Consider the following 27,506-nt stretch of genomic DNA (forward strand, 5'->3'; position numbering starts at 1 on the left):
TATGTTTGCTCATAGTCAAGTGATAGGACGGTATATTCAATACAGATATAAGGAGAATTTGCTCATTGAGAACAGAAAGGGCAGAGTATGTGAGCAATAGTTTGTTTCCTGAACTTCTGAGAATTCAGTAGGAAAACTGCGAGTGGTAAGCAAATGATAATGGACTTTTAATGTAAATCTTAAAGTACAGTAGTTTTATGTTTATGTTCTCTAGCACTGCCTTTTCTGGGGCCAAGAGCTAACTTCATTATGGCTATAAGGAAAATGTTTTGTAGTCAAGATGCAGATCTTATACAAATGGTCAGTCAGTACTACTTTCGCTAGGAGTATATTCTTTAATCACTGAAGAAAAGAGATGCCAGTGGAATATGGTGAAAAACAACATTGGTTTTGCTGCCTTCATGGTTTGGATAACAAGGCCCATGAAGAAACTAAACCCTTTCTTGGGATTTCCTGGAACAAATAACTGAAACTTAGCCAGAGTCATTTACTAAGTTAGTACCCCATTATCAAAGGGGAGCTGGTATCGTAAGACTTGATTAATTCTTCTCTGTTCTTGTTGCATGTAAGGGTATCATGTTTTGAAAGTTCCAGGTTAGTTGTTTTCAGTATTTGAAGACTAGAGTTGGGTGCTCATGGATCTGTAAGCATATGACACAAGAGAGAAAAGAAACTACCAACTTCATGGTGGTTTAACTGTTAATATCTGCCTTATCAAGTCTTAAAATGTTTAGGTAGGGAAAATGACAGGAACTAGTTTCATACTGATTCTTTTTATTTATTCTTAAATTATTATATGGTAAAATTGAACTCTTTTGAAAGTGTACAGTTCTGTGAATTTTATCACATGTGTAAATCATGTAACCACTAGCAACACCATCAGGACACAGAACAGTTCCATCACCCCCCAAAAACTCCTTTGTGCTACCCTATTATAGTCACACACTTCCCTCCACTGCCAGCCCCTGGTATCCACTGATCTTTTTCCCATTACTGTGATTTTGCCTATTTAAGAATGTCACATAAAAGGAGTCATAGATTATATAACCGTGGTTCACTTAGAAAAATGCCTTTTAGATTTGTTCAGGATGTTGTATATATCAATAGTTTGTTACATTTTATTGCTGAGTAATATTCCATTGTATGGGTGTACCCACAGTTTTTTTTATCCATTTAAGATCTTTTGATTGTTTCCATTTTGGGGCAGTTGTGGATAGAGGTCTGTGTATGTGTGTACATAAATCTTCATTTCTTTAAGGTAAATACCAAAAAGATGTTGGGTAAGTTTAAAAAAATTTGCTTATTTTTTTTTTCACAAGAAAAAATATGGTACAGGTTAGCTGTACCATTTTGCATTTCCATCAGTAATGTATGAGTGTTCCAGTTGCTCCATATTCTCACCAGCACTTTTTTATTTTGGCCATGCAAATAGGTGTGAAGTGATATCTAGTCATGATTTTAATTGCATTTCCTGATAGCTAATGATGTTAAATATCTCATATGTGCTGTTTAAATCTTTTGCCCATTTTTAATTGGGTTGTTTGTTTTCTTACTATTAAGTTTTGAGAGTTCTTTATATATTCTAGATGCCAAAGTCTTTGTTGGATATGTGATTTGCAAATATTTTCTCCCAGTCAGTTGCTTGCTTTTTCAATCTCTTAATAATATTTTTCCAAGAGCAAAAGTTTTTAGTTTTAGTGAGGTCTAATTTATCAATATTTTTTTGTGTGGATTGTACTTTCCAATATCATACTTAAGAACTCCTTGCCTGACCCTGGGTAATGAATTTTTCTCCTATGTTTTCTTCTACAAGTTTTATAGTTTTGCACTTTACATTTAGGTCTGTGATCTATTTTGAATTAATTCTTGTGTAACAGAGTAAGGTATAGGTCGAGGCAGGGTCAGGACTAAGGTACTTGCCTCAGGCACAAAATTTAAGAAGGCACCAAAAAAAAACTCAATAACAAAAATATTTTAACACAACGTTATAAAAATAACTATTAATACAAAAATTCCATGATGAACAAAATTTCATAATTTAAATGAAGACAGAAATCAATAACAGAACCATGCTATACCATATTGGAGCCCAAGGCAAAAGGAAAAATCAATTGTACTGATCCTATCTTTATTTAAAATTTTGTATATATTGTTCATCATAGGTTTTGTTTTTGTTTTTGTTTTTGATTTTTGGTAGAGGATCAGAGTAGGGAAAATGGTAAACTCACTTCTGTTTCAGTGGTACTTCAAATTCTGGATCTCTTCCCCGATTCACCTGTTACCATTTACTTTTTCAAAATCCTCAAACAGTAGGAGCTCCATGCCTTCTGTCCAGATGTTATAATTACATTTGGTGGGACAGACTGAGTGGAGTATGTTTGCTCTATCAACCCAGAACCAGAAGTAGGCTTTTTCTTTTTTTAAGTTAAAAGAAAAAGCAATGGTTATTAAAAAAACACCAAATTAAACGGATATGCTGAGGCGGAAGCTTCTAAGTTAGCTGTACATTTGGAGGGATATTCAGATTGTAGGAAATAAAGTATGACGTTGATGCTAGTGTGAGCCATGTCTCTTACTATACCACAGGCAAAGCTACTTGTCTTTTAAACTTAATTTGCTGCCATCTGGCTTAACAATGCTATATGAAAATTGGATTTACTCTTAACAGATTTTACAGTCTCCCTAAAGAGTTCATGCCTGTGTATGAAATCCCTTACCATCAGATCATATTTTTCCTTACTTCTAACCTCACATTCTCATGCTTAGGGCCCACATCCTTTACTCTAGTCCTCATGGAGTTGGAGAACAGCTGGACAACATTCTCTATTTCTTTGAAGATTATAAAGTTACTGTGCAGTCTTCTCTTATCTCAGTGAACCAAACAGTCTCTTCCTTGTTTTAAAATTTTCCTTGTGGGTCATATTCTTTCAATATTTCTATTATCTTTAATACTTTTAGCCATCTCTAAATTCTCTAGTGAACAAATTGGAATCAGGAAGTATCTCCCTGAGTCTGAAGGTGCTGTGTGGGTGACAAGGGCATTATGTGACAGCTTTGTTTACCATTATATTCCCAACACTTAGCATAACACATGCTCATAGTAGGTGTTTGGTAAAAACACATTTAATAATTTTGCTTTACCTTTATTAATTTTATTCCAGTATGTCCTTTTTGGGACTTACTGTAATGCCCTATTTTCTACCACCTTTTCTTCTTTTTGTTTCTTTTTTGCTAGTTTTTTTTTTTCTTTAATTACTCTGGAATTTCAGAGTATGACTGTTTTCTGTTAGATTAGATAAAAGGGGTACGTTTCATTTTAATTGTCTGCTTCTTTAAAACTTGAGATGATCCATTTTCAGAGATACTAAAAATAGCTGTGTTTTAAGTTTAGTGGAGGAAATACAAATTTACTCTGGATGCTTAAAATACTGGTGATTTAAAACTTTAATGAATATAATTTGTTTGGGTTATTACACTATTAATGAATATGATATTTTCCCTAGATATGTTCTGCAAAACACACTCAAACTTTGAAGTAAAAATTATTTGTTGCAGTTTGCACTATATTTTATTGAAAGTCTAGTCATTGTTTTTCCTCAGAATAAAAGACAAATTCTGATACACTTATCACTTCATTTCTTTCCTTATCTCTATTTTCTCTTAAAAGAACAACTTAATCTTTATAAATTAAATCAGTAGACTCCTAATTCAGTTGCAGTTATTTAGATTCTCTATTAAACATTCTCTTCTTTGAAATTATAATTTCTGTAAGAATCCAGGCAGGTCTTCCTGATTCAAACTCTATAATGAATTGTCTTTTCCTATGATTTTTTCTTTGACTGTGATCCCATTGTTGGACTTACAGTGAGACGAACCATATGTTTCCTAGGGCTTCATGAATCATTCAAAGTAAAAGAGTGAGGACCAAAAATAGGCCTTTTCCAGTTTAATAGATTTTTTTTCCTTTCATTTTCTAGCGTTATTTGACCATGTAACAATGTATATTAGAAAACACGGCTACTTATGGTATCAATTGTTTCAAGCAGATATTTTCTGTTTACCCTTTTGCTTCCATTTTTTGTCCTTTGAAATAATAAAAAACAGTCCATATTTCTCTTTTGATTGAATAGAAAATTTTCCCTTTATCATGTTTTATTTAATTGGTATTTAAATGTATCTATATTTCCTTGTATAGACACGATTGACATGAATGGCAAAACTTGGATCAACCATCAGTCACTAGATAATACAGTCCTAGGGGAGAAACATGCTTAACTGTTATATAAAATTTTTTTTTAATTTTTAAAAAAGGAGAACCTGATTTTATAGATGTCCAAAATGATACACTTTTCTTTATATAATATGTGAACATATAATACAATAATGATTAGTGCTCTGTTGTCTTACCCCAACACCATATTGCATCCCATTAAAAGGCCAAATGAAGGACTTTAGTAGGATTTTTTCTGACAGTTTTTCCTATTGCATCCTGAATCTGATGAATGATATTTGGTAACAAATTTTCCAGCTGTTCTATCACAACTTTTAGCAAACTTTCACAATTATATGTAGTACGGGGAATCAGTAGATCTGCAATTAACACACAGTCCAGAATATATTTTTTCCTTTTTTAGAATTCTAGATGATATAATACTGTCTTATATGAGGAGGAAGTGTGAGACCCCCCAAAGGGCTAAATAAAAAGTTTTGGGATTTTTATACTTTTTAAATTAAAGTTAATAGATCATAAAGAACATTATGTTAAAAAACATTTTAAAAAACATAAAAATCATAAGCGTTCCCATATACCCTACTCCCCACCCCCCACCCCATCATTTTTGTAAATTGTATTTTTTTGAAGATATATACATCACATTAAAAAAATTACATTAAAAAATATAAGAGGTTCCCATATACTCCTATAAGAGGTTCCCATATACTCCCCATCCCCCCACCCCACTCCTCCCATACCAACAACCTCCTCCATCATTGTGGCACATTCATCGCACTCAGTGAATACATTTTGGAGCACTGCTGTACCACATAGATAATAGTTTACCCTGTAGTTCACAGTCTCCCCCACTACATTCAGTGGGTTATGGCAGGATTTATAAAGTCCAGCATCTGACCCTGCAATATCATTTAGGACAACTCAAAGTCCCAAAAATGCCCCCACATCACATCTCTTCTTCCCTCTCCCTGCCCTCAGCAACTACTGTGGCCACATTGTCCACCTCAATGCTACACTTTCTTCTTTTACTAGTCACAATAGTTTTATAGTAGAATATCAGTAAGTCCACTCTAATCCATATTTTATTCCTCCATTCTGTGGACCCTGGGATGGTGATGTCCACTCCACCTCTGGATCAAGAGGGGACTTAGATTCCACATGGATGATGGATGCATTTCCTCTGCTTGCAGTTGTTGGCATTCTTGATTCCCTGGTATGGTTGTTGGCCATCTTCACCTCCCTGTTAACTGACCTAGGTAAGTCCAATGAACCAGAGAGTAGGAGTCACAACTCTGCTGAGGCTCAGGGCCCAGCTGGCACATAGGCAGTCCAGAGATTCAAGTCTCATGAATATGCACCATCCCTAGCGCTAACCACAGGTTCAGTAAAAGTGACAGAAGAGACATGTGTAGGAAGGTCACATCTGAGTCCAGCTCCATCACACTCAGGAGCACAAATTCCAAAGTAGGGCCCTCTGATATGGCACAGAACGCCAAATGCATCTGCCATGACCATATACTCTGTGTATCTCTGTAGCCTTCAGGAAAACCAGTACCTAGGGTTGTATCTACTTTGGCTCTCCTGGGGTCCTGCTGAGATGTGTGTAAGTGTTAGCCCTCTGATGACCTCCCCACTCTTTTTGGAAGCCTTTTAGCCATATAAACTCATTTGTCCTTGCCATTTCCCCCTTTTATTCAAAGTCAAAAAGCAGTTTTTAACTCTTGATCCAACATGTAGGTTGAGATATTCTGCTGATCTGAGTTGACCATTTTATTCAAGGTCTCTTTCTAGTTGCATCACCAGTTAGTGATTGGTAGTAATCCCTCGGTGCCAGGGAAGCTCATCCTTGGGAGTCATGTCCCATGCTGGGGAGAAGGTAATGCATTTACACGCTGAGTTTAGCTTAGAGAGTGGCCACACTTGAGCAACATGGAGGCTCTCAGGAGGTAACTCTTAGGCACCCTGCAGCTCTAGGCGTAGTTCATATTTCAGGCACCCAGGCTCCTAAGAATAGGCATAAGTATCAAGGGCTCATTATTGGACAATCCTTCCTTGTTGGTCTTTGCTGTTACATTTGGGGGATTATTGTTTTTCCATTGGGAAATGTGGCAGAGCTCCCCTGGGTAGGAACTCAGCCCTCCCTCAATTGACATTTGTAACTATAACTACTATAAAAATAGCCAACATATATCAGAACACTTTTATGTCCCCTATATATATATTTATATGCCCTGGAGAATAAAAGGTTTAATTTTTAAAGCATTATGACTTGTAACATATTAAGAATAAGGAATGTTTTACTTATCCTTTATAGTTCGTCTTTGAGGATTTAGCTTTCCCTGTATTCTCTGACTTTACATACTTGATGTCTTCCAAAGTCAGCTCATATAGGTAATTTCTTATCTAGCATTTAGGGGTGTATTTGTTTTATCCACTCATGATATATTTGTCCATACGAACTTAGGGTTGATGGTTATTATCTTTATGTCCATTTCTGACTGTTGATATATGAAGAAGAGTAAAGGGCCTACATCTGTGTAGAATTAGATTGAGGGAGATGGCCATAGGTAGTGCTTCCCAAGCTTTTTCACAGCATGGGCCACATAATAGATGAGAATGTGTTAATGCACAGTAACATAAACAGATACTGCTACTTTCTGCTGAAAGTGAGTAGCCTGAGGCTCAGTGTTCTGGGCCCCACTCAAGCCAGAGGACTGGGGTGCTCTATATATTACCTACCTCTGCTAGAAATTTACAGTAAGTGCTGCTTCTAAGTGGATCACCATGGTATGGAGCCTCTGGGATACTTGCCTGGCAGAACTAACCTCTGGAGTCACTTACCCTGTTGACTCTTAACTTCCATCCTCCTTTTGTTTCCTGCTCCTGGACTTTCTTCCATTGTTATTTGTTCTTTCTTTACTTTGTAAATTCTTCTGAAATAACAGAATTGGAGCAAACTAACATTTAGTGTTTTGAATTAGATAAGAAAATGGTATTTAATTTTCTTACCCTAGAGACTTTGTTTTCTCTGAGAACTTTTTGTCATGATGAAATTCTTTAGGCAAATTTATTACCAGATACAGATGTGATTCATTGAGTGCCAAGGACAACTACAAGTTTTCAGATTTTTGCTGCTTTAGAGGTTACCTTAATTTTATAGACTGTAAATGAATTGATTTTAATACATGTGTTTTCCACAGGTTTGATGGGAATTTATTTGATAATTAGATGCCAATTTTTAAAAAACCTAATCTTTGCACCTGTGCCAAATATTTATGGCTTGTGCAGAACAACACTTTCCGTTGTTTGATTTTTTCTGCAGCAACCGCTTCATTTATAAAAATGCTCAAAGCATTTTTTTTTTCCTTTTCACCATTGGACTTCTGATTTATCAGAGATAACTTAGAAATGAAGAGGGAAGAAAAGAAAAGATTCCGCATGAAGAATGATAATTGCTACACATCTGGTCCCATGGTGAACTTCCATAGAGCTGGAGGATCTAGGGAAGGAAAAAAGAATAGGCATTGCTCACTTAGAAAAAAGATAAGAGAGAATGTCTGTCCTTAATATTTCCCATTCAAGGGCTGTCCCATGGTTATCAGATGGATGTAGAAAAGTCTTAGTTATTTGAGACTAAGGTATACTCCCCAGCTCTCCCTCCTGAAGTGAAGAGAATGAGGACAGGATGATAGACTGGAAAAGCTGAAACAATTCCCTTCTCTACCTCCCTCACCCAGTATTTTAATGTAGAAAAAAATTTTTTTCTCTGTGAAATAAAACTTGAGCTTTTGCAGATATTTGAAGAAAGTTCTTTCCCCAGTACTTTCCATTTTCATCTGCCTTCTTTTTATTTAGTTTGGACTCACATCTTGATCTGTGTTGCTAGCCTTGGGAATCAGCACACAGAGGGTCATTCTTGTATTGGACAGTCCTGAGGATTTCTGTAACTCTAAGGCTGCTCTATACAAGTCTGCTAAATTGTGTGACAGTCTCCTTCACAAACAGATGTAAGGTTCTTTATTTGCAGATTCTGGAAAAATTGCATATTCTCCCAAGGCATCAGTGAGTCAACTTATTCATTCTTGAACTTTCTGACAAAAACCAACCTAAAAAAAACAGATGTAGTTTGGTTTACAGTATGGATCAGCAGCTGGGAAGGATCAGGAAATGGAATTTCAACATAATCATGTTTAAGGTATAAAATTATGAAGGATGTGGGGCATCTTTTCCTTTAATGTGTAAAGTGAAATTAGTATGGTGTTTGGATATGTGTGTTATGGATGCCTAAGATGTTGCACAGACATTGATTCTTTTATAGTAGCATTTGTGATCTGGGTACTTTAGGGCTTTTTCCTTTGTGGTTTTAGTAAAGCTTTTAAATGTAAACTTCCAAGATTTCTACTTCTGGATTAGGTGGTTTGGGGAATGATTAGAAATCTCCCACCTCTGTTCTCGTTCATCTTCCAGAATAGGATTTTGCATGTGTAAATTGTATAAGGAAGCAAGCAGTGGCATTTGAAAAACCTGCCCTCTGATCCCAGCCCCTCTAGGTACAAGTTAAGTGACCTTGGAAAAGTTACCCACCCTCCTAACAGCCTCACTTTGTTTATTTGTGGAACCTGGGTGAGATCACTAATTTCATAGTATTGTTCTGACAATTCAGTTACACTAAATAACGTAGAAGGAAGCGGATGTGGCTCAACTGATAGAGCTTCCGCCTACCATACGGGAGGACCTGGGTTAGATCCCTGCGGCCTCCTGGTGAAAATGAAAAAGAGAAAGCATGCCCATGCAGCAAGCCAGTGGCCACATGAGTGTCCGCATTCGAGCCAATGCCCACACAAGTGACCCTGTGGTGAGCCAGTGCCCTGTGCAAGTGAGTCACGCAGTAAGAAAATGGCATCAAAAGAGAGACAAGATTAGAGTGAAGGTGAAGTGCAGCAGAAGCCAGGAACTGAGGTGGCGCAATTGACAGGGAACCTATCTCCCCATCAGAGGTCTCCAGGATTGATTCCCAGTGAATCCTAGAGAAGAGAAAATGAGAAGAGAAGACAACACCGACAGCAAACACAGCAGGGCAGGAGGAGGGGAAGGGGGAAAATAAAAATAAATAAATCTTAAAAAAAAAAAAGTTACATAGAATTCCAGATACCTAAAAGTTCCCTTCCTACTATTTCTTAAAATATAAATTCGTTTTTCTCTTTGGCCTCGTCTTTCACTTCCCCTTATTTGCACCCATAATTTCACTTAAAGTAAACCAAAAAGCCACAGAAATAAATTATTTGGAATTTTTTTTAAGCTTTTCACTTTTGCTAAGGGGTCACTCTAAAATTCCTGTTTTGGAATCTTGACAATGCTAATTGTATGCAGTGTTCTAGTCTCCCCCCAACTTATCCTCTATCTATCTATCTCTCTATCTGTCTATTTATTGGCACATTAAGGTCTTGTAACTCCTTCTATTCATCTTGCTTATGATTTCCAACACCAGTTATCATCTCTTAGTGGCTATGAGAGCTAAGTATGTTTTGGGCAGTTTGTGGTTACACTGCATTGCCAAATTATAATGCTAAAATGGAAGTTGGTTTTGGTTTAAAAGACTAAAACCTAATTTTATGCTAAATAGGGTTCAATGTAGGAAGCTAGGAGAAGCCATTAGTGGGCCCTCGTATTTTGTTAAGATGAAGTAGATTAGTTTAGGTATAAAATATTTTATTTAAGCAAATCTGTATATTAGAATATGCAGATTAATTTCAGAATCTAATTCTTTACACCACAGGTGGCCTTCTGCCATTTGAATCTGTGATATTACTTAGATATTCTCTCTACCCTTTGTTTACTGCATTGCTCCAGTAAATCTGCAAATCTGAATATGACAAACCCCAGCCAAAGAAGCAGCTCTTCACGAACAGAGAACGAGGGAAGTCCTGGGCTGAATGAGTGAATGCACTCCAAGTATTTACAGCTCATTTGTCTTCTGATTGTTCCATGAACTTCTTACAGGCATGTGCCCCATTGTTGTTAAGTAAAACCCAGTATGTATGTTTGACAAGTTAGCAGCGTGGCAGTTCTGCTTGCTCCCCACCCTGCCGCCAGCATCAGGGATTGTTTGGCTTGGCAGATGGCCAGCTATCTGCTATAAGATGCATTTCTTTGACAGGATAAAGTGTGGAGCCGCATTAGCTGCAAAGTTTACAAAAGTTAGCTAAACACACACAGTAAATATTAATAAACAAAAAAGGCCCACCCACCTTTGACCTTGAATTCTGTTTTTTTTCCTTTTTTTATTCCATGTTTTGAAATCCTTGTAGTATTTGATTAATAACCAGTCTTAGGGTAATTGAGCCTTAAGTATCCTTTTTTCTAAATCATACTGTTCACAGCCCCTCATTGGCTGCTTTGGTGACTCATCACCACAATGGACAGAGCTCTGGAATGACTGTTTAGTTCAAGGGGTGTTACTTGCTTTCTTCCTACTTCAGTGTGAAAAGGAAGCTAAATGTTCTTCCATAAAAGTTTAGGCTGACCAGCCATATGTTTGTCTTAGAGCTCTGGAGGAGAAAAAATTTTAACAAGAATAGAGGTACAGTGCTTTGGGCTTGGACTCCCTGGAAAGCAATCAGATATTGGTCTCTTGTCCTGGGCAGTTGCTTCTCTCAAACATTTACACCCTCCGAGTAGAGGGAGAGAGTCACGGTAACCTGCTGCCCCTGGAAACAGCCTATTTGGCTGAGTATCTTGGAATTTATCAGGCCTACATTGTGGATCTTTTCCAAATCTGTACCCTACTCACTTGAAAACATATTCAAAAACCAGTAACCTTAGATTGCTTAGCCAGATCTCCAGAGAACCAAGGAAGAGAAATAACTCTAATACTATGTCCTTATGATTGTTCTGGGGCCATGGGTGGCTGAGATTTCAGAAAGCCCTTGCAAGCCCCTTTTGCCATTCACCCAATTTCTGTCATCTCTTGTTTTCTGATTCATGCCCATCTCTTTCTAGGACATTTGGAGGAAACTAATTCTGTCACAGTTGTAGGATACCTGAGTATAATAATGATATGGAGAAATAACAAAGTATTCGTCATGGATAGTAATGATGTTGACTTAAAAATTATCTCCAGTTCTGCATAGCAAGGCAAGCCATTTAGGACGTGTGAACTGTTAACTTTTAATTTACTCCTTCAGCAGACATTTATTGAATACCAGACACTAATCTAGGCACTTGGGATATATCAGCAACAAAACAGACCAAGATCTCTGCCCATATCGAGCATACTTTCTAGTGGGGGAGATGGACAATGAATTAGTTAATAAATAAATTATATATTATGTTAAAAAGTGATACATGCCATGCAAAGCAGGGTAGGGTCATTGGAAAGTGCAGTTCAAAACTGGGTGGTCTGGATAGCTCATAGAGAAGATGGCATTCAAGCAAATCCATCTTGAAGGCGATGAGTCTTGGCTCAGATTAACTTATTCTAGATAGGTCTTATGCAGTTATGTTTGCAGCTCTCCTCATGTTTCCATTTACCTGTCAATGACCATCTGGAAATTTCCTGTGATCTAGGCATGGTTCTTAAATTAGTCTCAGTGGCTGAGTACCTGGAAGTCAGGCTGCACTTTGCAGACTGTGAACAATTACCTTACTTAACTCCATTTTACCAACCAAGAGCAGTTTTCTTTGAAGAAAATGTGACTCTTGCATGCATGTGTTATGAAGTAGCTTCCACGAACATAAACAAACAACAACCACGGAAAACCGTGTCAAGCTAAATATGCTTTACTATATTCAAGTTTTTTGTTAATATTCACTTACTGATATATGTATTACTTTCTTTTAATATTTCTTGCTTAGAAATTGGGCAACAGGGACCATAGAGTTAAAAAATTATAGAAAGAAAATTTAAAATTATGAAAACCTACCTTTTAATGTAATCCCTCCTCTACTCACACATACACAGATTGGGAAAACCCAATCACTATTATTTGATTTTAGCACTAGAACATCTCAGTCCTCTTCAGCAGAGTATAACTTAAGAACCATTCATCTAGGTATTGTCAGATATGAATTAGAGAAGTCCTGCAGAATCTTATACATTTCCTCACTAGTTCTTTAGGAATTTCAGAGAAGGATTTGTAGCCACTTAACATATGCTTATTTCTTGCCAGTCAGGTGGGAGTAAAAATTTCTATCAAAAGTGATCACAGAAATTTCTAGATAGTCTGTCTTAACAAGTTGAGTGATGGTTAGGAAGAAGGAAGAAGAAATTAAACCCAGGGTAGATTTGGAAAACCTAAGTCCTTTGTTTTCCTTTTACTGTTGGAAATGTAAAATGACAAAATGTTATTGTACATTTTTGCCTTAGTGGTAGATTCCTAAAAAAAATGTTGAATTAATGTATCCATTCATTTCTCACTCTGTCAGAGTGAGTTCTGCAGAACCTAGGACGTGGTGTTTCTGCCTCCAACCTTAGCTTCATTAATTCCTATCCCTCTCATGTCTATCCTTTTGTTGCAGACCAAAAAAATTAGAAGCATTGTAGTTTTCCCTGAGAACTCATGGTTCTTTGTGGCCATGGTGCATCACTTATTTTCCTCACTAGTAATGAATTCAGAGAAACATATCTTCCAGGGAACCTTCTCCTAAACAGCTTTTCATTCAGGTTAATGTCATGTCTTTGTATCTCTGTTTTACTTCTCCTATTGTCCCGCTTTTTTATCTCATAGATAGGTATTATTAAATGCCTGTAAATATGTGTTGTTCCTGAAAAAGTTTTATGAGATTTGGATCTCTGTGAACTAAAAACAATAACCACCTGGCCTCAATCTGTTGTCCAGAGGGACATATCATGTGTGTAAAAGCATGAAACACTGAGATCTCAATCTGCCTCAGTGGTCAGCATAACTAAGTTATGTGAGTTCCACATTCCAGAGTGCCAGCCTCACATGGTAATGGGAGCTGGGAAAGCCTGACTTTGTGGTTTCAAGGCTGTCAGGAAAGGCAGGGTATAGAGGGTAGCAGATATCACGAAGAGAACATCTTTATTTCTATAGGGTATCAGACAGAGTATAAGTGATGAGGTAGAACTTAACCTCAGGAGCACAATGTTATGGTTTATAAGAAAGTGTCCTAAATTACACATTTATCATCAGGATGACATTTGATTTGTTAACTAGCCATCAAAATGCAAGCAGGATCTTTTTCCATTTTTATTTGACTTCTTTAATTAACCACTATGCCTTTCCTTTTCAGAGTGTTGTCCGCTGCCTGTGGCATCCAAAACTGAACCAGATCATGGTTGGAACAGGAAATGGATTGGCTAAAGTATATTATGACCCCAACAAGAGTCAGAGGTATTTCATAAGTATTGCCTGTTTTAGATGGATGACAACAACTGGGGGGGAGTGGGGGGCGGGGAGTATTTTTCACCTATGCTTTTATTTATTTCCCCCTTTGATGGGAATCTATCCTTTTAGAAAATGCAGCTGGTACAGAGTAAAGCCTCAAACCCCTAGTTTTGTGCTTTAGAGAGGATTTGGATATGGTCCTTGATCCATCCAGAATTCAAAGTGAAAGTTTCCTGGGGATTTGCAGTTCTTTAGCTGAAATGTTGAGTACAAGAGGGAAAAAATTCTTGCCCATTTTGCATACCACCCTGGACAGTGGCATTAGCAGTGATGCATATAAGGGATTAACATAGCAGGGAACTTACCACTTATAGGAAATGGAAACAGTTTGTCCATTTTATTCCCTTTCTCTTACCTTTTATCAATTACTTGATGTTTGACTAGAATGTTCTCTGCCAGCAGAAAGGAACAACCCATACCCACACCAAATGTCTAATTTAAGCATACCAGTGTGTTCCAAAGCTCTAAAACTTGAATAGTTAATCCCTCAGTTATTTCCATTTTCCTTGGACACAAAGGTGAAAATGTCACTATCCAAAAAAATGATGTTTTGGTTTTGTTTATTCTCTCTGTTAAGGTACAGTAACTGATAGAGAAAGCCTTAATAAGTGTTAAGATTCACATGCTAAATTCACTGGGGTCCTGCATAAAGCTTCCTGAGGTCCCACATCCTTTCCAAGGAAAGGAAAACCATCCTCTATTAATGAATATTCATTGACCTTAATTTGACTCGGAATAGAAGCAAACAGCCCTGTCTTCTTTCAGAGCTTTCTGGACTAGGGTCAGAACCCTTGCCTATGAAATAAAGTTATATGTTATATAGAAATAAATAGGTTTTTATTTGTTTTTTAATAAATAAATTGAAAATGCTAATGTAATTAGGGTGAAGGAGTCTGTTTCGTTTTAAAAAATTATGAATCCCTTTGCGAGCATCCAGTTGGAAAGCACTGTCTTTGGAATCTTTGCTTAAAAAATTTGCATATTTGCATTTACTTGTTCCTCCTAAAAGGGATAGATAGCTCAGTATTGCAAAGGAGAAGAAATGCTCTGGGCACATTTTTGGTCAATCCCACATATTCCTGGACTGTAATCCCTTGTCAATGCTTCCAAACAGACTTTTGTTCTTATATTTGAGCTGTAGAGCTGTAGACAAATGCCACTTGGGATATAGACTGCCCACTTTGCTTTTATCTGGAACATAAGCTAAAATTTGAATCTTACGACCTTTAGGGTGAAAAGGTTGGTTAATTATATTAATGTCTCTTTAAGACCTTAAATTTTTAAGGTACTTCTATAGATTTTCTTTTTTAACTAGAGTTCTTTTGCCCTGTTTTCTCTCCAGTCCTTTCACTTGGTCGTAACTACTGAATGCTAGGTTTGGTTTTCCATAAATTTATCCCTTATCACTGAGGCCCCATCTGTTGCCATGTCCTAGAAAGTCAAGGACTTGACAAGATGGTTTGCTCAGAGTGTGTTCCAAACAGTATCTAATGCTTTTAACATAGACTTTCTGTTTCTAAGACCAAGTAAAGAAAATTTGTTTTTACCCTCCTCAGGGGAGCAAAATTATGTGTTGTTAAAACCCAGCGAAAGGCAAAACAAGCCGAGACTCTAACCCAGGACTACATCATCACCCGTAAGTTGTTAGCATAGTCTCTCAATCATGTGCATTTCTCCTACTCTCATGTGGTGTTGATTGCATGGCTTTAGAGACAGTAAAAGCCCTTGGAGTTCAGGCATATATTACAAAACATCCCATTCATACAGACAGAACTACCAGTCATGTAACAGCAAACGCTTTGGCCTCTGTGACTCAGTATTGAGACAAGGCTATTTCATGTAACTTTCAACCCAAGGGGGAAAGCCTGTTTGAACCTAACACATTACTCTGTAGCAATGTATCCTAAGAATAAGCTAGAAAGAGTGCTGGACTTGTAATCAGGAGACCTGGGTTCGTCCAGTTCGTCCGTTGGCTGGCAGTATGACACTGAACAGCTGAACTTCATCAGAAAAGTGAGGATGCTAGATGAAGGGTCTCTTCTAGCTCTTTCTGAAAGTCTGTGACTAATCCAGATATATCTATATATATATATAAAATTAACTATATTGGATATGATGAGAAATCTACCACAGCCAAGTGGCTTCTCTCAGGTTTGCCATACAACTTTATTAATCTGGCCTATTTGTGTTTCCTCAAGCTACATTATCTCCTATAACAGTTGATGGCTAGGAAGGAAATCTCGGATGCCATAGCAGTTGTCATTAGCAGATGCTCCTATGAACTTTCTCATTGTCTCAGTCTAAAGTCCAGTGGGGCAAAGTACTGCTGGGTGGTAGGTCTCATATAAAATCAAGTCCCTTAGAACTTATGATCAGTAAAGAGATTGATCCCCTGATACTTTTTGCAAAAGTAGAGTGTTAAAGTCGGTGTTGTAACCAGTCTCGCTCATGTAATGACATGCAGCCTACTTAAATTCCTCCAGTCATTTGAAGTGAAAAGTTATTTTCCCCCTCCTAAAAATACTGTTGTGTCGTGTTGCCTGGCAAAGTAATGGGTAGCTGTATTTCTCAGCTCCCCTGACTCAACACAGGCATGTTTTACCAGTGATAAGCTTCTGACCCCAACTGACAAGCAGGGATAGAGGGCAGGGTTGTGGGTAAGGGGATGCTGTCAGAGTTTTTGAGGTGTTACTGACATTCCTTTCATTCATATTATATAAATTCCCCTAACACTTATTATTCCTTTACCCTCCCTCAGTACCCTGGAGAAGTTTTCTTTTTTAGAGGAAGTTTTAATATCTACATGTAATGATTGAAAGAAATTACTATGGTATTTTCTTCAGTCAAAAAAAGATGGTTATTTAATATTTCCCCACTACCCCTCTCAGAATATTATACTATTTCCCTTTTATATTCTGATATTATTCTATATTCTGACAATGAACAAACCAAATGAGTGGACAAATATTACTTTGATTTTTATTCTCTTATTTTGTCCACCGTGTAGAAGTAGGGATAATTTTCCATCAAGTCACCATGCCAAGAGATTCAGGTGCCACCTCCCTTCCCCATCGCATTCAAGGCAACATTTATCCCAGTTTCAGTGGAGTAAGTGCTCTTCCCTTCCGTTTACTCAGTGCTGTCACACTCCTCCTGAGAGGTTGTCACATTTCAGAAACGTGTGAAGTGATTCCAGTGTTGATGAGGCATCCGAGGAAACTTTGAGGACTGCAGGCAGGCCGTTGGTCATATAACTGTTGGCATTTTGGGGTCCTGTAAGATAAAGTAAGAGGCAGTCCCATTAAGTGTTTCTTTTCAAAAGCACAGAAATTAAGTTTTAACTACCCTTGTTTTGGGAAATGGGGATCCTCACCAATGTTTTCATGATAGTATTTAACAGTATTTCCCGAGTGCTATTGGCTGCCGAGAGAGGTGAACAATAGGTCTGGTCTCAGAAAAAGTCTTGCTAATTGGTTACAGTAAGGCTGCCTTTTATTATTAGATAAAGGCTGTCATTATCACTTCCATTTCATCTTTCAGTTAGTCATGCTTTAGCTGTGTTTTGGATGGAAGGGTTATTATAATAATGAAAAATTTCAAATGTGACTTCTTGTAGCTCATGCCTTGCCTATGTTTCGTGAGCCCCGCCAGCGGAGTACAAGGAAACAGCTGGAGAAGGACAGACTGGATCCCCTGAAGTCTCACAAACCAGAACCTCCTGTAGCAGGCCCAGGTGACTGTGATCTAGCTAGTAACCTATAAAGGGGAGTGAGGGATGGATTGGGGAAGTAATACACAATTGGGAAGATATTTCTGGCCTGTATGTTTTGTCTTCAGAGAGATTTTTCTAGATAGTGGTTTTCAAACATTTTCTTGTTATCAGCAGAACTTTTTGCTTAAACAAAAATTTGATACAGAATCTCATTGTATAAAACTGATAAAAATGGAGCTACTACACTGAAGTGGAAAACCTGTTGCTCAGTCTCCAGCTTGAGCCCTTTCAGTGACTCTGGTAGAACTCTGGGGCTCCATGGAACACAGTTTTAAAACCACTGCTCTCAATATTGGCTTAATAAACAACGCTGGGTACTTTGAACCAGAATCCAGGCTAGATTAGTTTTCACATAAGGCAGAAAGTGGCCATGATTTAATTCTTTGTTGGTAAGAGGGAGCTGCCCATTTCACTAGAAAATGAATAAAAATCTTTAGAGTTCTTAAGAAAATAAGTATCAAAAGAAAGCAAGAAAGCATTGGCTGTAGTATATAGCACATATCTTTACTACAATTCTCTTAATATTTTCTGTTATCACCTGTGTGGTTTCTGTTTGTCCCAGACTCCCAGTCTACAACTTTTGACTTGTTCATTCATCTGATTCTTAGTTTTGGACCTGCATCTGTTTGTCCTGCCTCTTCAGTGATGAAAACATCTTCATATCTATCTCGATTTTTTTTTTTCCATTTTCTCTGCCACCATACTAATCAAAGTTCCTAAATAATATTCTCATGTAAATTTTTGCAAAACTTTTCTAAATAGACACCTTACCTTAAGTCATTCCCTCTCCTCCCCACTGTTTCCATTCATCTTACACAGCTTTTGTTTCCAACTCCTCTACCTTTCTTATCATTACTGTCCCCAAATCTTTGTAAGTTACCTGTTGTCTGCTTGCACAGATTCATGTTTCTCTAAGCCTGACTCAGACCCACAGTGGTAGCTTTACACTTCATTTCTCTCCTACTCTGATTTTCTGATTGACTTTTGGGTTCACTCCTGTCCCCAAATACCACTGAACTTTCCTCTCTCTAAACTTGTACTTAAACCTCCCTGTTCATTGCAAATAACCTTCTCTATTGGGCTTTTCAAAACTGGATCCAACATAAAATCCATCTTTTCCATAGAGACTGCCCCAACCACCTTAGCCCAAAGAACTCTCTCCTTCTACTTAGTACTATAATAATATTGGCCACTCAAATTATTTGTCATTAATTACTTCCTGCCTTATTTAATCTTTCTTTACTGGAATTATGAAAGTGATCTTGTTATGCTATATGACTTTTCATGTGTTTATTTTATCTGCCTAAAAACATTATATATATTTTTGAGTACCAGGCCACTGTGCTAGCTTTTGGAGATGCAATGGGGAAAAAATCCCTGTCTCTGAGGAATTTCCTGTCCACGAGGGCAATTACAGTACAGTAAAATATGTGAATCAGTGTGTTCAACTTCCTTGTTTTCTTGTAATACTCAGGAAAATACCTGTAAGATACTTGGAAGATGGCAAGCCCAAAAATATGTTTGTTTCAGACTAAAATAGCATCTAACAAATATGTTATTTTTATTAATTCAATGTCAAATGTTCATGCCTGAGGAACTTTTTAAGGCATATATATGACAAACTATTTGTAATTCCTCCTACTTTAGCATTGTTATGTAAATTAAGAAACCAAGACATAACAATCAAAAACTGCCTCTTATTTAGAAATGTTACAGGAAGTTGAGGTTTGGTGATTTCTTACTTTGGATGTGATTATCATAAATGAAAGCTGAAAGGACTCAAGTACTTTTGAAATTTGTATGCTTCTAATCAATATCTGAAGAAGCGTCAGAGTGCTTGAAATCATCATTCCATAGAAAATGACAAAAATTAGGAACCTCTGACCCTACTCTGTCAGTTCAGATACCCATTTAACAGGCCACTTTTGAAGCCAACACTAAGGGATTCTCAACCTTGCCAGATAAGTATGCTGTATACAAGGTATACCTACATACTGTTCTAGTCATTCAGTTTCTGGTTGGTTTTTTTTCCTTTAAAACAGGTCGTGGTGGCCGGGTTGGAACCCATGGGGGCACTCTGTCATCATACATTGTGAAGAACATTGCTTTGGACAAGACAGATGACAGCAATCCTCGGGAAGCCATTTTGCGGCATGCCAAAGCAGCTGAAGACAATCCATATTGGGTTTCTCCAGCATATTCCAAGTAAGTAAATAGCTTTTTAAAATAGAAAAATTGTTGTATTTAATGAATTGGAAAGAACATAACAATGACTGCTTTGGGATTCTAACTTTTCCCTTTATTTCATGCTTGAACTTGAAAAATAGGCCTGCTACTCACAGACTAGAAGCTTAGGCTTTAGTTTGTACCTTAAGACTCTAAAATGGTGACTTTTGAATTAAACAAGGGCAAGTTACAGTAGAGTTATAGCCTAATGTAAACCACTATGGATAACCCATCATACCTATGATTAAAAAAAAAATCAGTGACTATATGCATTTTCTCAATAAGAAAGGTTAAAAGCAAATGAAGGGGAGCAATTTATAGATTTGTACTTAAGGACTAACTTTTATTTATATAGCCATATATCTAAGATATCTACTCTGCAGATCCTGCCTACTCAGATTCCTTCAGAAAGCTTAACATGGGTGACTGTGTAGTGGTTCATTAAACCACTGAGCCAGCTGCATTTACACTAAAGAAAGGTACTATAGTATTATTTTCCTTTTTTTTTTTTTTTAAGTTTTTAACTTGTTATTTTGAACCAATTTTAAGCCTACAGAAAAGTTACAAAAATAGTATAGAGAATTTATGTGTACTCTTCACCTAGCTTCTCCTAATGTAACACTTTATATAACCACTATACAAAACCACAAAATTAACACTGATACAATACTATTAACTAAACTATAGACTTTCTTTGAATTTTAGTTGTTTTTCCATTAATGTCATATTTCTGTTCTGGGGTCTATCCAGGACCCCACATTGCATTTAATTGTTATTTCTCCTTAGTCTCCTCCAGTCATAACAGTTTCTCAGTCTTTCTTATCTTTCATGACCTTAACACTTTTAATGAATATTGGTCAGTTATTTAATTTGGGTTTGTCTGATATTTTCTTGTGACTGGAATGAAGTTATACAATTAGGCAAAAATAACACAGGAATCATATATCATATCAAGGACTTTGTGATGGTAGTAATTTAGAGAGGTATGTACTCATCCCTCTCACTCCACCCCCTAAATAACATGTTCTTAAACTTAATCCATTCCTGTAGGTGTGAACTCGTTGTACATAGCCTTTCTCTGTTTTTTTGAGCACATCCTTTCTTTGTGGTACCACAGGTTGTTCCAGGCTCATCTTTATTTTACTGGCCCCAGCCCTGGGATTAACCACTTCTTGAAGGGACCTTGATTCCTTTAATTGGGAATGGCGTTTAGAAACCAAGAACTAGATACCAGGTGTGCTCATTGGTACTGAATGTCATTGCTTCTGGGCCCTCTCAGCAGAAAAAGTTTGGAAATATATGTATGCATTAGTACATCTGTTTTTCTATATGCTTCTTTGTATGTGTGTGTGTATATATATCTATATCTATACATTTTATTTGGAATTCTTATAATTTAATATATGTAATTTTCATATTTTAAAATGAGTTTATACCGATTCCTCTCATTTCAATCCATTTGGCTTTCTCCTTTCCTTATTTGTACCTTCTTTCTCCTATTGTGAGAAACCCAGCTCTCATTATCTATAATATATTTACTTATTTCTTCAATTCTGGTATAAGCATAAAGTAGTTTCAGAATAGCTAACCAAAACCCCTGTGAGAAACACATTTTATAACTAGATTGTAGTATTTGTGTATAGTTCTTTTTGTCTTTAGTCTCACAATATCAAGTCAAGCTACTGTTATCCAAAGTTACTTAGATTAGATCTTTTTTCTCCATGCCTGTCAGTGTCGTTATGTTATTCATTTGTAATGCCTTTTGGTTTCTTTGTTAATATTTGTTTTCCTTTTTGGGTCACATTCCCCCACACACATTCTGTTTATTTTGGGGAGTTGTAAATGGTATGTAAAATAGTGCTGTGGTACTGAGTACTGTGATATCATTCCCTTTTCATCCCTGCTCCCCTATTCTCATCTCTCCTCCCACACCACTTCTTTCAATCGCTTTCCCGTCACCTCTTATGGGTAACCATTCTCTTTAATTTCTGGTTTATCCTTCCTGTATTTCTTTTGTACAAATGAGCCAATATATGAATATTTTCTTGCATCTCCTTTCTTACATGAAGACTATGAATACTTTTTGGGTTTTGCTTTTTTTCACTTAACAGTATGCCTGGAAATCATTCCATATCTGTTCATAGAGATTTTTCTTATTCTTTTATACAGCTGCATAGTCCTCCATTGTACAGATGTACCATAGTTTATTCATGCACTTTCTATGTATGGGTATTTAGATCGTTTGCAATATTTTCATTTACAGACAATGTTGCAGTGAATAGACTTGTGAATTCACTAATTAAATTATGAATGATAGATGTGTATTCCCTTTTTTTCTTGATGTCTTTATATAATGCTAAAGCTTTCCCTTTCATTGTAAGAAAGCTGGTTTCTGGTCACTTTTCAAAACATTAATTAATATGCTGGGAAAAAAATTTCCTTATGAACCAACTCAGTTTATCTGTAATCCTGTTATCAGTCCTCCCCCACCCTCCCACTTATCTTTATGAGCTACTTTTCTTTAAAGAAAAATAGATTGTCTTAGGTTGGATTCTTAGACGTAGACCCTGAAACAAAGATTCATATTAAGGTGGTTTACTAGGAAGCAATTCCTAGAGGAAACCAATAGAGAAATGGAGAAGTGCAAGGAATTCAAGCAAGGGTGTAATATCAAGTCCCAGGAAGGAAAACAATTGGCTCGATCTTGCAGGGTAACCTGGAGACCTTTGTCCTGTGAAGGGCATGATAGGCTTGTCTCTGTGGGTCATTTGTTAATTGCAGGAGATGGAATTGGAGGACACATTCCCAGGTACTTCCAGCTTTCCAGGGCTTCAGTGACCTGCCTCTGACAAAGAGCAGTAAGTGCTAATTGTTGTGAATGGAAGCATACCACACAAAAAAGCCAGAGGAATCTTAGGGGGGGGACACTGTATCCACAGATTTTGCTAAGTAATGTCAGTTATGAATTAATGTCTTAATTCATAATGTGTTTTAAGAACCAAACAGTACAGCTGGAATATCTCTGAATATTTAATTGGACAATATTACAACAGTTAAAAGTGTCATAACAAGATTGATCAGCTAAATAATGTAAATTTAGCCTTTGTATAAAATTTGTGTGTGTAGGCGGCGGACTTGGCCCAGTGGTTAGGGCATCCGTCTACCACATGGGAGGTCCGCAGTTCAAACCCCACGCCTCCTTGACCCTTGTGGAGCTGGCCCATGCGCAGTGCTGATGCGCGCAATGAGTGCCGTGCCACACAGGGGTGTCCCCCGCATAGGGGAGCCCCATGCACAAGGAGTGCGCCCCGTAAGGAGAGCCGCCCAGTGTGAAAGAAAGTGCAGCCTGCCTAGAATGGCACCGCCCACACAGAGAGCTGACACAACAAGATGACACAACAAAAAGAAACACAGATTCCCGTGCCGCTGACAACAACAGAAGCAGACAAAGAAGACAACGCAGCAAATAGACACAGAGAACAGACAACCGGAGTGGCGGGGGGGGGGGGGGAGAGGAGAGAAATAAATAAATAAATCTTTTTAAAAAATTGTATGTGTATAAGCTGATGTATGTCAATACATGATGGAACGTTAGATAAGTTTATAGATTATGCCTACGTTGACACGTCTGTTTATAACAGAATAGTTATTTTTCTGTTCTTATTAGTTTTTTTTTTCAAACTTCAAAAAACTTTAGAAACGTACCAAAAATTAGCTGAGGAAAGAAGAGTAAACACAATTACAGTTTTTCTTTTTTTTTTAAAGATTTATTTTTATTTATTTAATTCCCCTCCCCTCCCCCGGTTGTCTGTTTTCTGTGTCTTTTTGCTGCGTCTTGTTTCTTTGTCCGCTTCTGTTGTCGTCAGCGGCACGGGAAGTGTGGGCAGCGCCATTCCTCGGCAGGCTGCTCCCTCCTTCGGGCTGGGCGGCTCTCCTTATGGGTGCACTTCTTGCGCGTGGGGCTCCCCTACGCGGGGGACATCCCTGTGTGGCAGGGCACTCCTTGCGCGCATCAGCACTGTGCTTGGGCCAGCTCCACACGGGTCAAGGAGGCCCGGGGCTTGAACCGCGGACCTCCCATGTGGTAGACGGACGCCCTAACCACTGGGCCAAAGTCCGTTTCCCAACACAATTATAGTTTAAAATTTGCTGAACATAGTGAATATTATTTTGATGGCTAATTGCCCCAAATGTGTGTATATGTTTCTATACAAAGTTAATCATTGATGTTTCTCCACAGATTTTGAAATGATTCTGTTTGCTTATTATTGGTTGATACTAACAGTAAATAATCCATAGGAAGGTGTCAACATTTATAAGACACTGAGACGATAATCTTTAAAATCTACTAGATAGCAACACCATTGCTAGAGTTCAGGCTTGGAACCTCTCCTTAGAATTTCCAGATTGTTCTGATATTGAACGATTGCAATTATTTGGAAAGGGATCACCTTCAATTTAATATGTAATTTTCATGTGTGAATTTTTAAATAATACATGCAGTACCAAAAAAAAAGTCCAGCTGTACTTATAAATAAACAATAAGAAAGCCTCCCTTTCACTTAACCCCTCCCACCACAATTCCTTTGTTCAACTGCTCAAAAGTACCCACCATTGAGAGGTTCTTGTATGTCCTCTCAGAGAGAGTCCATATAAAAGCGAGCAGATGTGTGTATAGCAGATTGTTCAAAAATATAGATATATAGCATGCTTTACAAGCCATGGCTTTCTGTGTGTGTGGTTGGTTAGTGTTATTTTTTTACTTAGTATACATCTTGGGAATCAGACCAGATCTATCCATACATATGTATCTATCTTATTCTTTACATATTCCATTGTATTGATATATAATCATTTTCTAAAACTATGTCATATTGAAGGACATTTATGTTGTTTTCAGTCTTTTGCTTTCATAAATAATTACAGAGAGCAATACCTTTTGACATCCATATTTGCCTACCTGTGCAAAACTGGAAATATAATTGCTGATAGAATTTAAAAATTGCATTTCAAAATTTATATAGTTAGTGCAAATTTTCCTCCAAAGCGACTTTTCATTTGGCCTCTCCACTGTATGAGTGTCTTTTTCCCCTCATCCTTGCTAAATGAGTATGTTATACTTTTACCTTTTCCAACCTGTTAGGTGAAAACTTGTAACTCATTGTAGTTTTCACATTTTTAAATGATTGAGCGTCTTTTCCTATGTTAAAACCCTCTTTTTGTTGTGAACTATTTATTCATGTCTTTTGTTCCTTTGTCTATTGGTTGTTTGGTCTTTTTCTTATTGATTTGTAAATTCTGTTGATTAAGGAGATTAACCCTTAATGTGTCATATATTGTAGATATTTTTTCCAGCCTGTCATTTTTCATTTTACTTTGTTTATGACATTTTTCCATGCAAAAAAAAAAAAAAATTAGTACGATGTAGTCAAAATTTTTCCTTTTCTGGCTTTTTAGGTTAAATTCGTCCATATTTCCATTTAAACTTATATGGTTTCATTTTTTTAGAGTTAAATATTTGATTCACTTGGAACTATTTTAGTAGAAAGAGTAAAGTATGTGAATAAGTTTCCTAGGGCTCCCGTACAAATGACCACAAATTTCTAAAACAGCAGAACTTTATACTCTTGCAGTTTTGAAGGCCAGAAGTGCAAAATGAAGGTGTTGACAGGGTTACACTCCCTACAGAGGTTCTAGGGGAGAATCTGTTCCATGTATCTTCTAACTTCTGGAAGTACCAGCTTCCTTGGCTTGTGGTCATATCACTCCAGTCTCTGCCTCCATCTTCACATCACCTTCTCTCCTCTGTCTTCTCCTTATTGCTCTTACAGGGATACTTAAGGTGGCATTTATGGCCCACCCAAGATAATCCAGGATTACCTTCTTATCTTAAGATCCTTAATCACAACTGCAAAGAAACTTTTTCCAGATAAGGCAACATATACAGGTTCCAGGGATTTGCAATAGGTATCTTTATGGGGGCCATTTTTCCACCTGTACACTAAGACTCCAACTTAGATTTTTTGCAATTATTAGCCAATTTTTGTAACATCTTTTATTGAATAATTGATTTTTCTTCATTGAATTGAAATGCCACCATTATTATACACACTGCCTGTTTATATGTATTTTAGTTGATACTGGGTTCTTTGTTCTCTTTTATTAATTGCTCATCTAGTCGAGTATCTGTACCACACAGTTTTCATTATAGGGCTTCCTACCCTGATTATTTTTCTTATCAGAATTTTTTTCTCTCTATGCAGGTTTCCATAACTTTACTATAAGTTATCTAGTAACCTCTCTAACCCCCACACCGTTCCTGTGCTGTTCTTATTGGAATTGAGTTACATGTATATATTAATTTAGGTAGAATTTTATATATTGATTTTCAAACCAGCAGTAGGATGTCTGTTATGTCTCTATATCCCTCAGTAGTATATTTAAGTTTTCTTCATATAGATCTTTCACATTTCCCTTTAAGTTTATTTTCTAGTTATTTTATCTTTTTGTCCTATTGTAAATAGAATCTTTTTCTTCTACTGAATTTGTAACTCCTTTGTATACCGGAATGTAATATGGCTACTTATATATAGTATTAATTTATATTTATATATGTTTTGTATCTATATGTTTACCATATTCTATTATTTATAATAATTTTTAGTTGTTTTGGTTAGGTATTGCAGATATAAAATTATATCTTCTACTAATAATGATGTTTATCTCCTCCTTTCCAATTTTTATACCTATGATTTCTTTTTCTTATCTAATTGCATTGACTGGTACCACCAGAATAGCGTAAAACAATATCAGTGATTCGTGCAAATCCTTTCTCATTTTGAATCTTACAAGAATGATTCTGTTAGGTAGACCTATATGAAATTGTCCTTTTTGTAGGTCAAAAATAATCAAATATCAACAATTTCATATTGTTCAGTCTAATGGTATTTCCCAATAAAGCATGATAACTTTCAAACACACACTGATGTTAAGGAAGAGTCCTTCTCTAATTTATTTATTCATACAGCAAAGATTAACTGAACACCTACAATGTGTCTGTGCTACTCTAAAATGTGGGTATATAGTAGTTACTATGGAGCATATATTCTAGTAGGCAAAAACAGACAATGAATAAACCCATAAATGTCAGATGACAGCACATCCTAAGAAGAAAACTAAAGTATGAATGAGGAAATCTAGAATAAGAAAAGAAAAGGATACTATTTTAGATATAGTGATCAGGGTAGAACCTTCTGCTGAACTAATTTTTAAAAACTTTTTTTTGTGGTAACATAAATACAACTCATCATTTCCCATTTTAGCCTCTTTGAGTATATAGTTTTATGCTACCAGCACCAACATCCATTACCCCAACTTTGTCATCACCTCTCACAGAAACTCTGTACCCATTAAGCAATCATTCCCTCTCCTTTCTCTCCCCCACTTCACCCCTGGTAATTTACTATCTGTAATTTACCCTGTAATTTACTATCTGTCTCTATGAAATTTCCTTATTCTAGGTATTTCATATAAATGAGATATTATAATATTTATCTTTTATGCCTGGCTCATTTCACTGAAAATGATGTCTTCACAGTTCATCCATATTATAGCATATATCAGAACTTCATTCCTTTTTATTGTTGAATAATATTCCTCATGTGTGTATATACCATATTTTGTTTATCCTCTCAGCTAAAGTGATCTTTGACTTGAAGGAAAACAAGGGAGTGGGCCATGTAGATATTCAGGAGAAGAGCATTCCATTTGAAGAAAAGACCACGCAAAGGCCAGAGGCATGGTCAACAGGAATAGATGCTGAATTTTGTTGAATTCTTTTATCCTACATCAATGGAAGTAACCTCAAATA

At 36.8% G+C, this 27,506-nt stretch overlaps 1 protein-coding gene across 1 annotated transcript in view; it reads left to right on the top strand.

The window, feature by feature from the left end:
- Nucleotides 1-27,506, top strand: part of WDR70 (WD repeat domain 70) — a 387,773-nt gene that overhangs the window by 350,965 nt on the left and 9,302 nt on the right. Inside the window, exons 14-17 of the mRNA XM_004447213.3 lie at nt 13,484-13,584; nt 15,195-15,274; nt 17,255-17,371; nt 19,453-19,615. Coding sequence (XP_004447270.1) covers nt 13,484-13,584; nt 15,195-15,274; nt 17,255-17,371; nt 19,453-19,615 — 461 coding nt within the window. The remainder of the gene's footprint in view (nt 1-13,483; nt 13,585-15,194; nt 15,275-17,254; nt 17,372-19,452; nt 19,616-27,506) is intronic.

This window comes from Dasypus novemcinctus, chromosome 2 (genome assembly GCF_030445035.2).
Source record: "Dasypus novemcinctus isolate mDasNov1 chromosome 2, mDasNov1.1.hap2, whole genome shotgun sequence".
Taxonomy (NCBI): domain Eukaryota; kingdom Metazoa; phylum Chordata; class Mammalia; order Cingulata; family Dasypodidae; genus Dasypus; species Dasypus novemcinctus.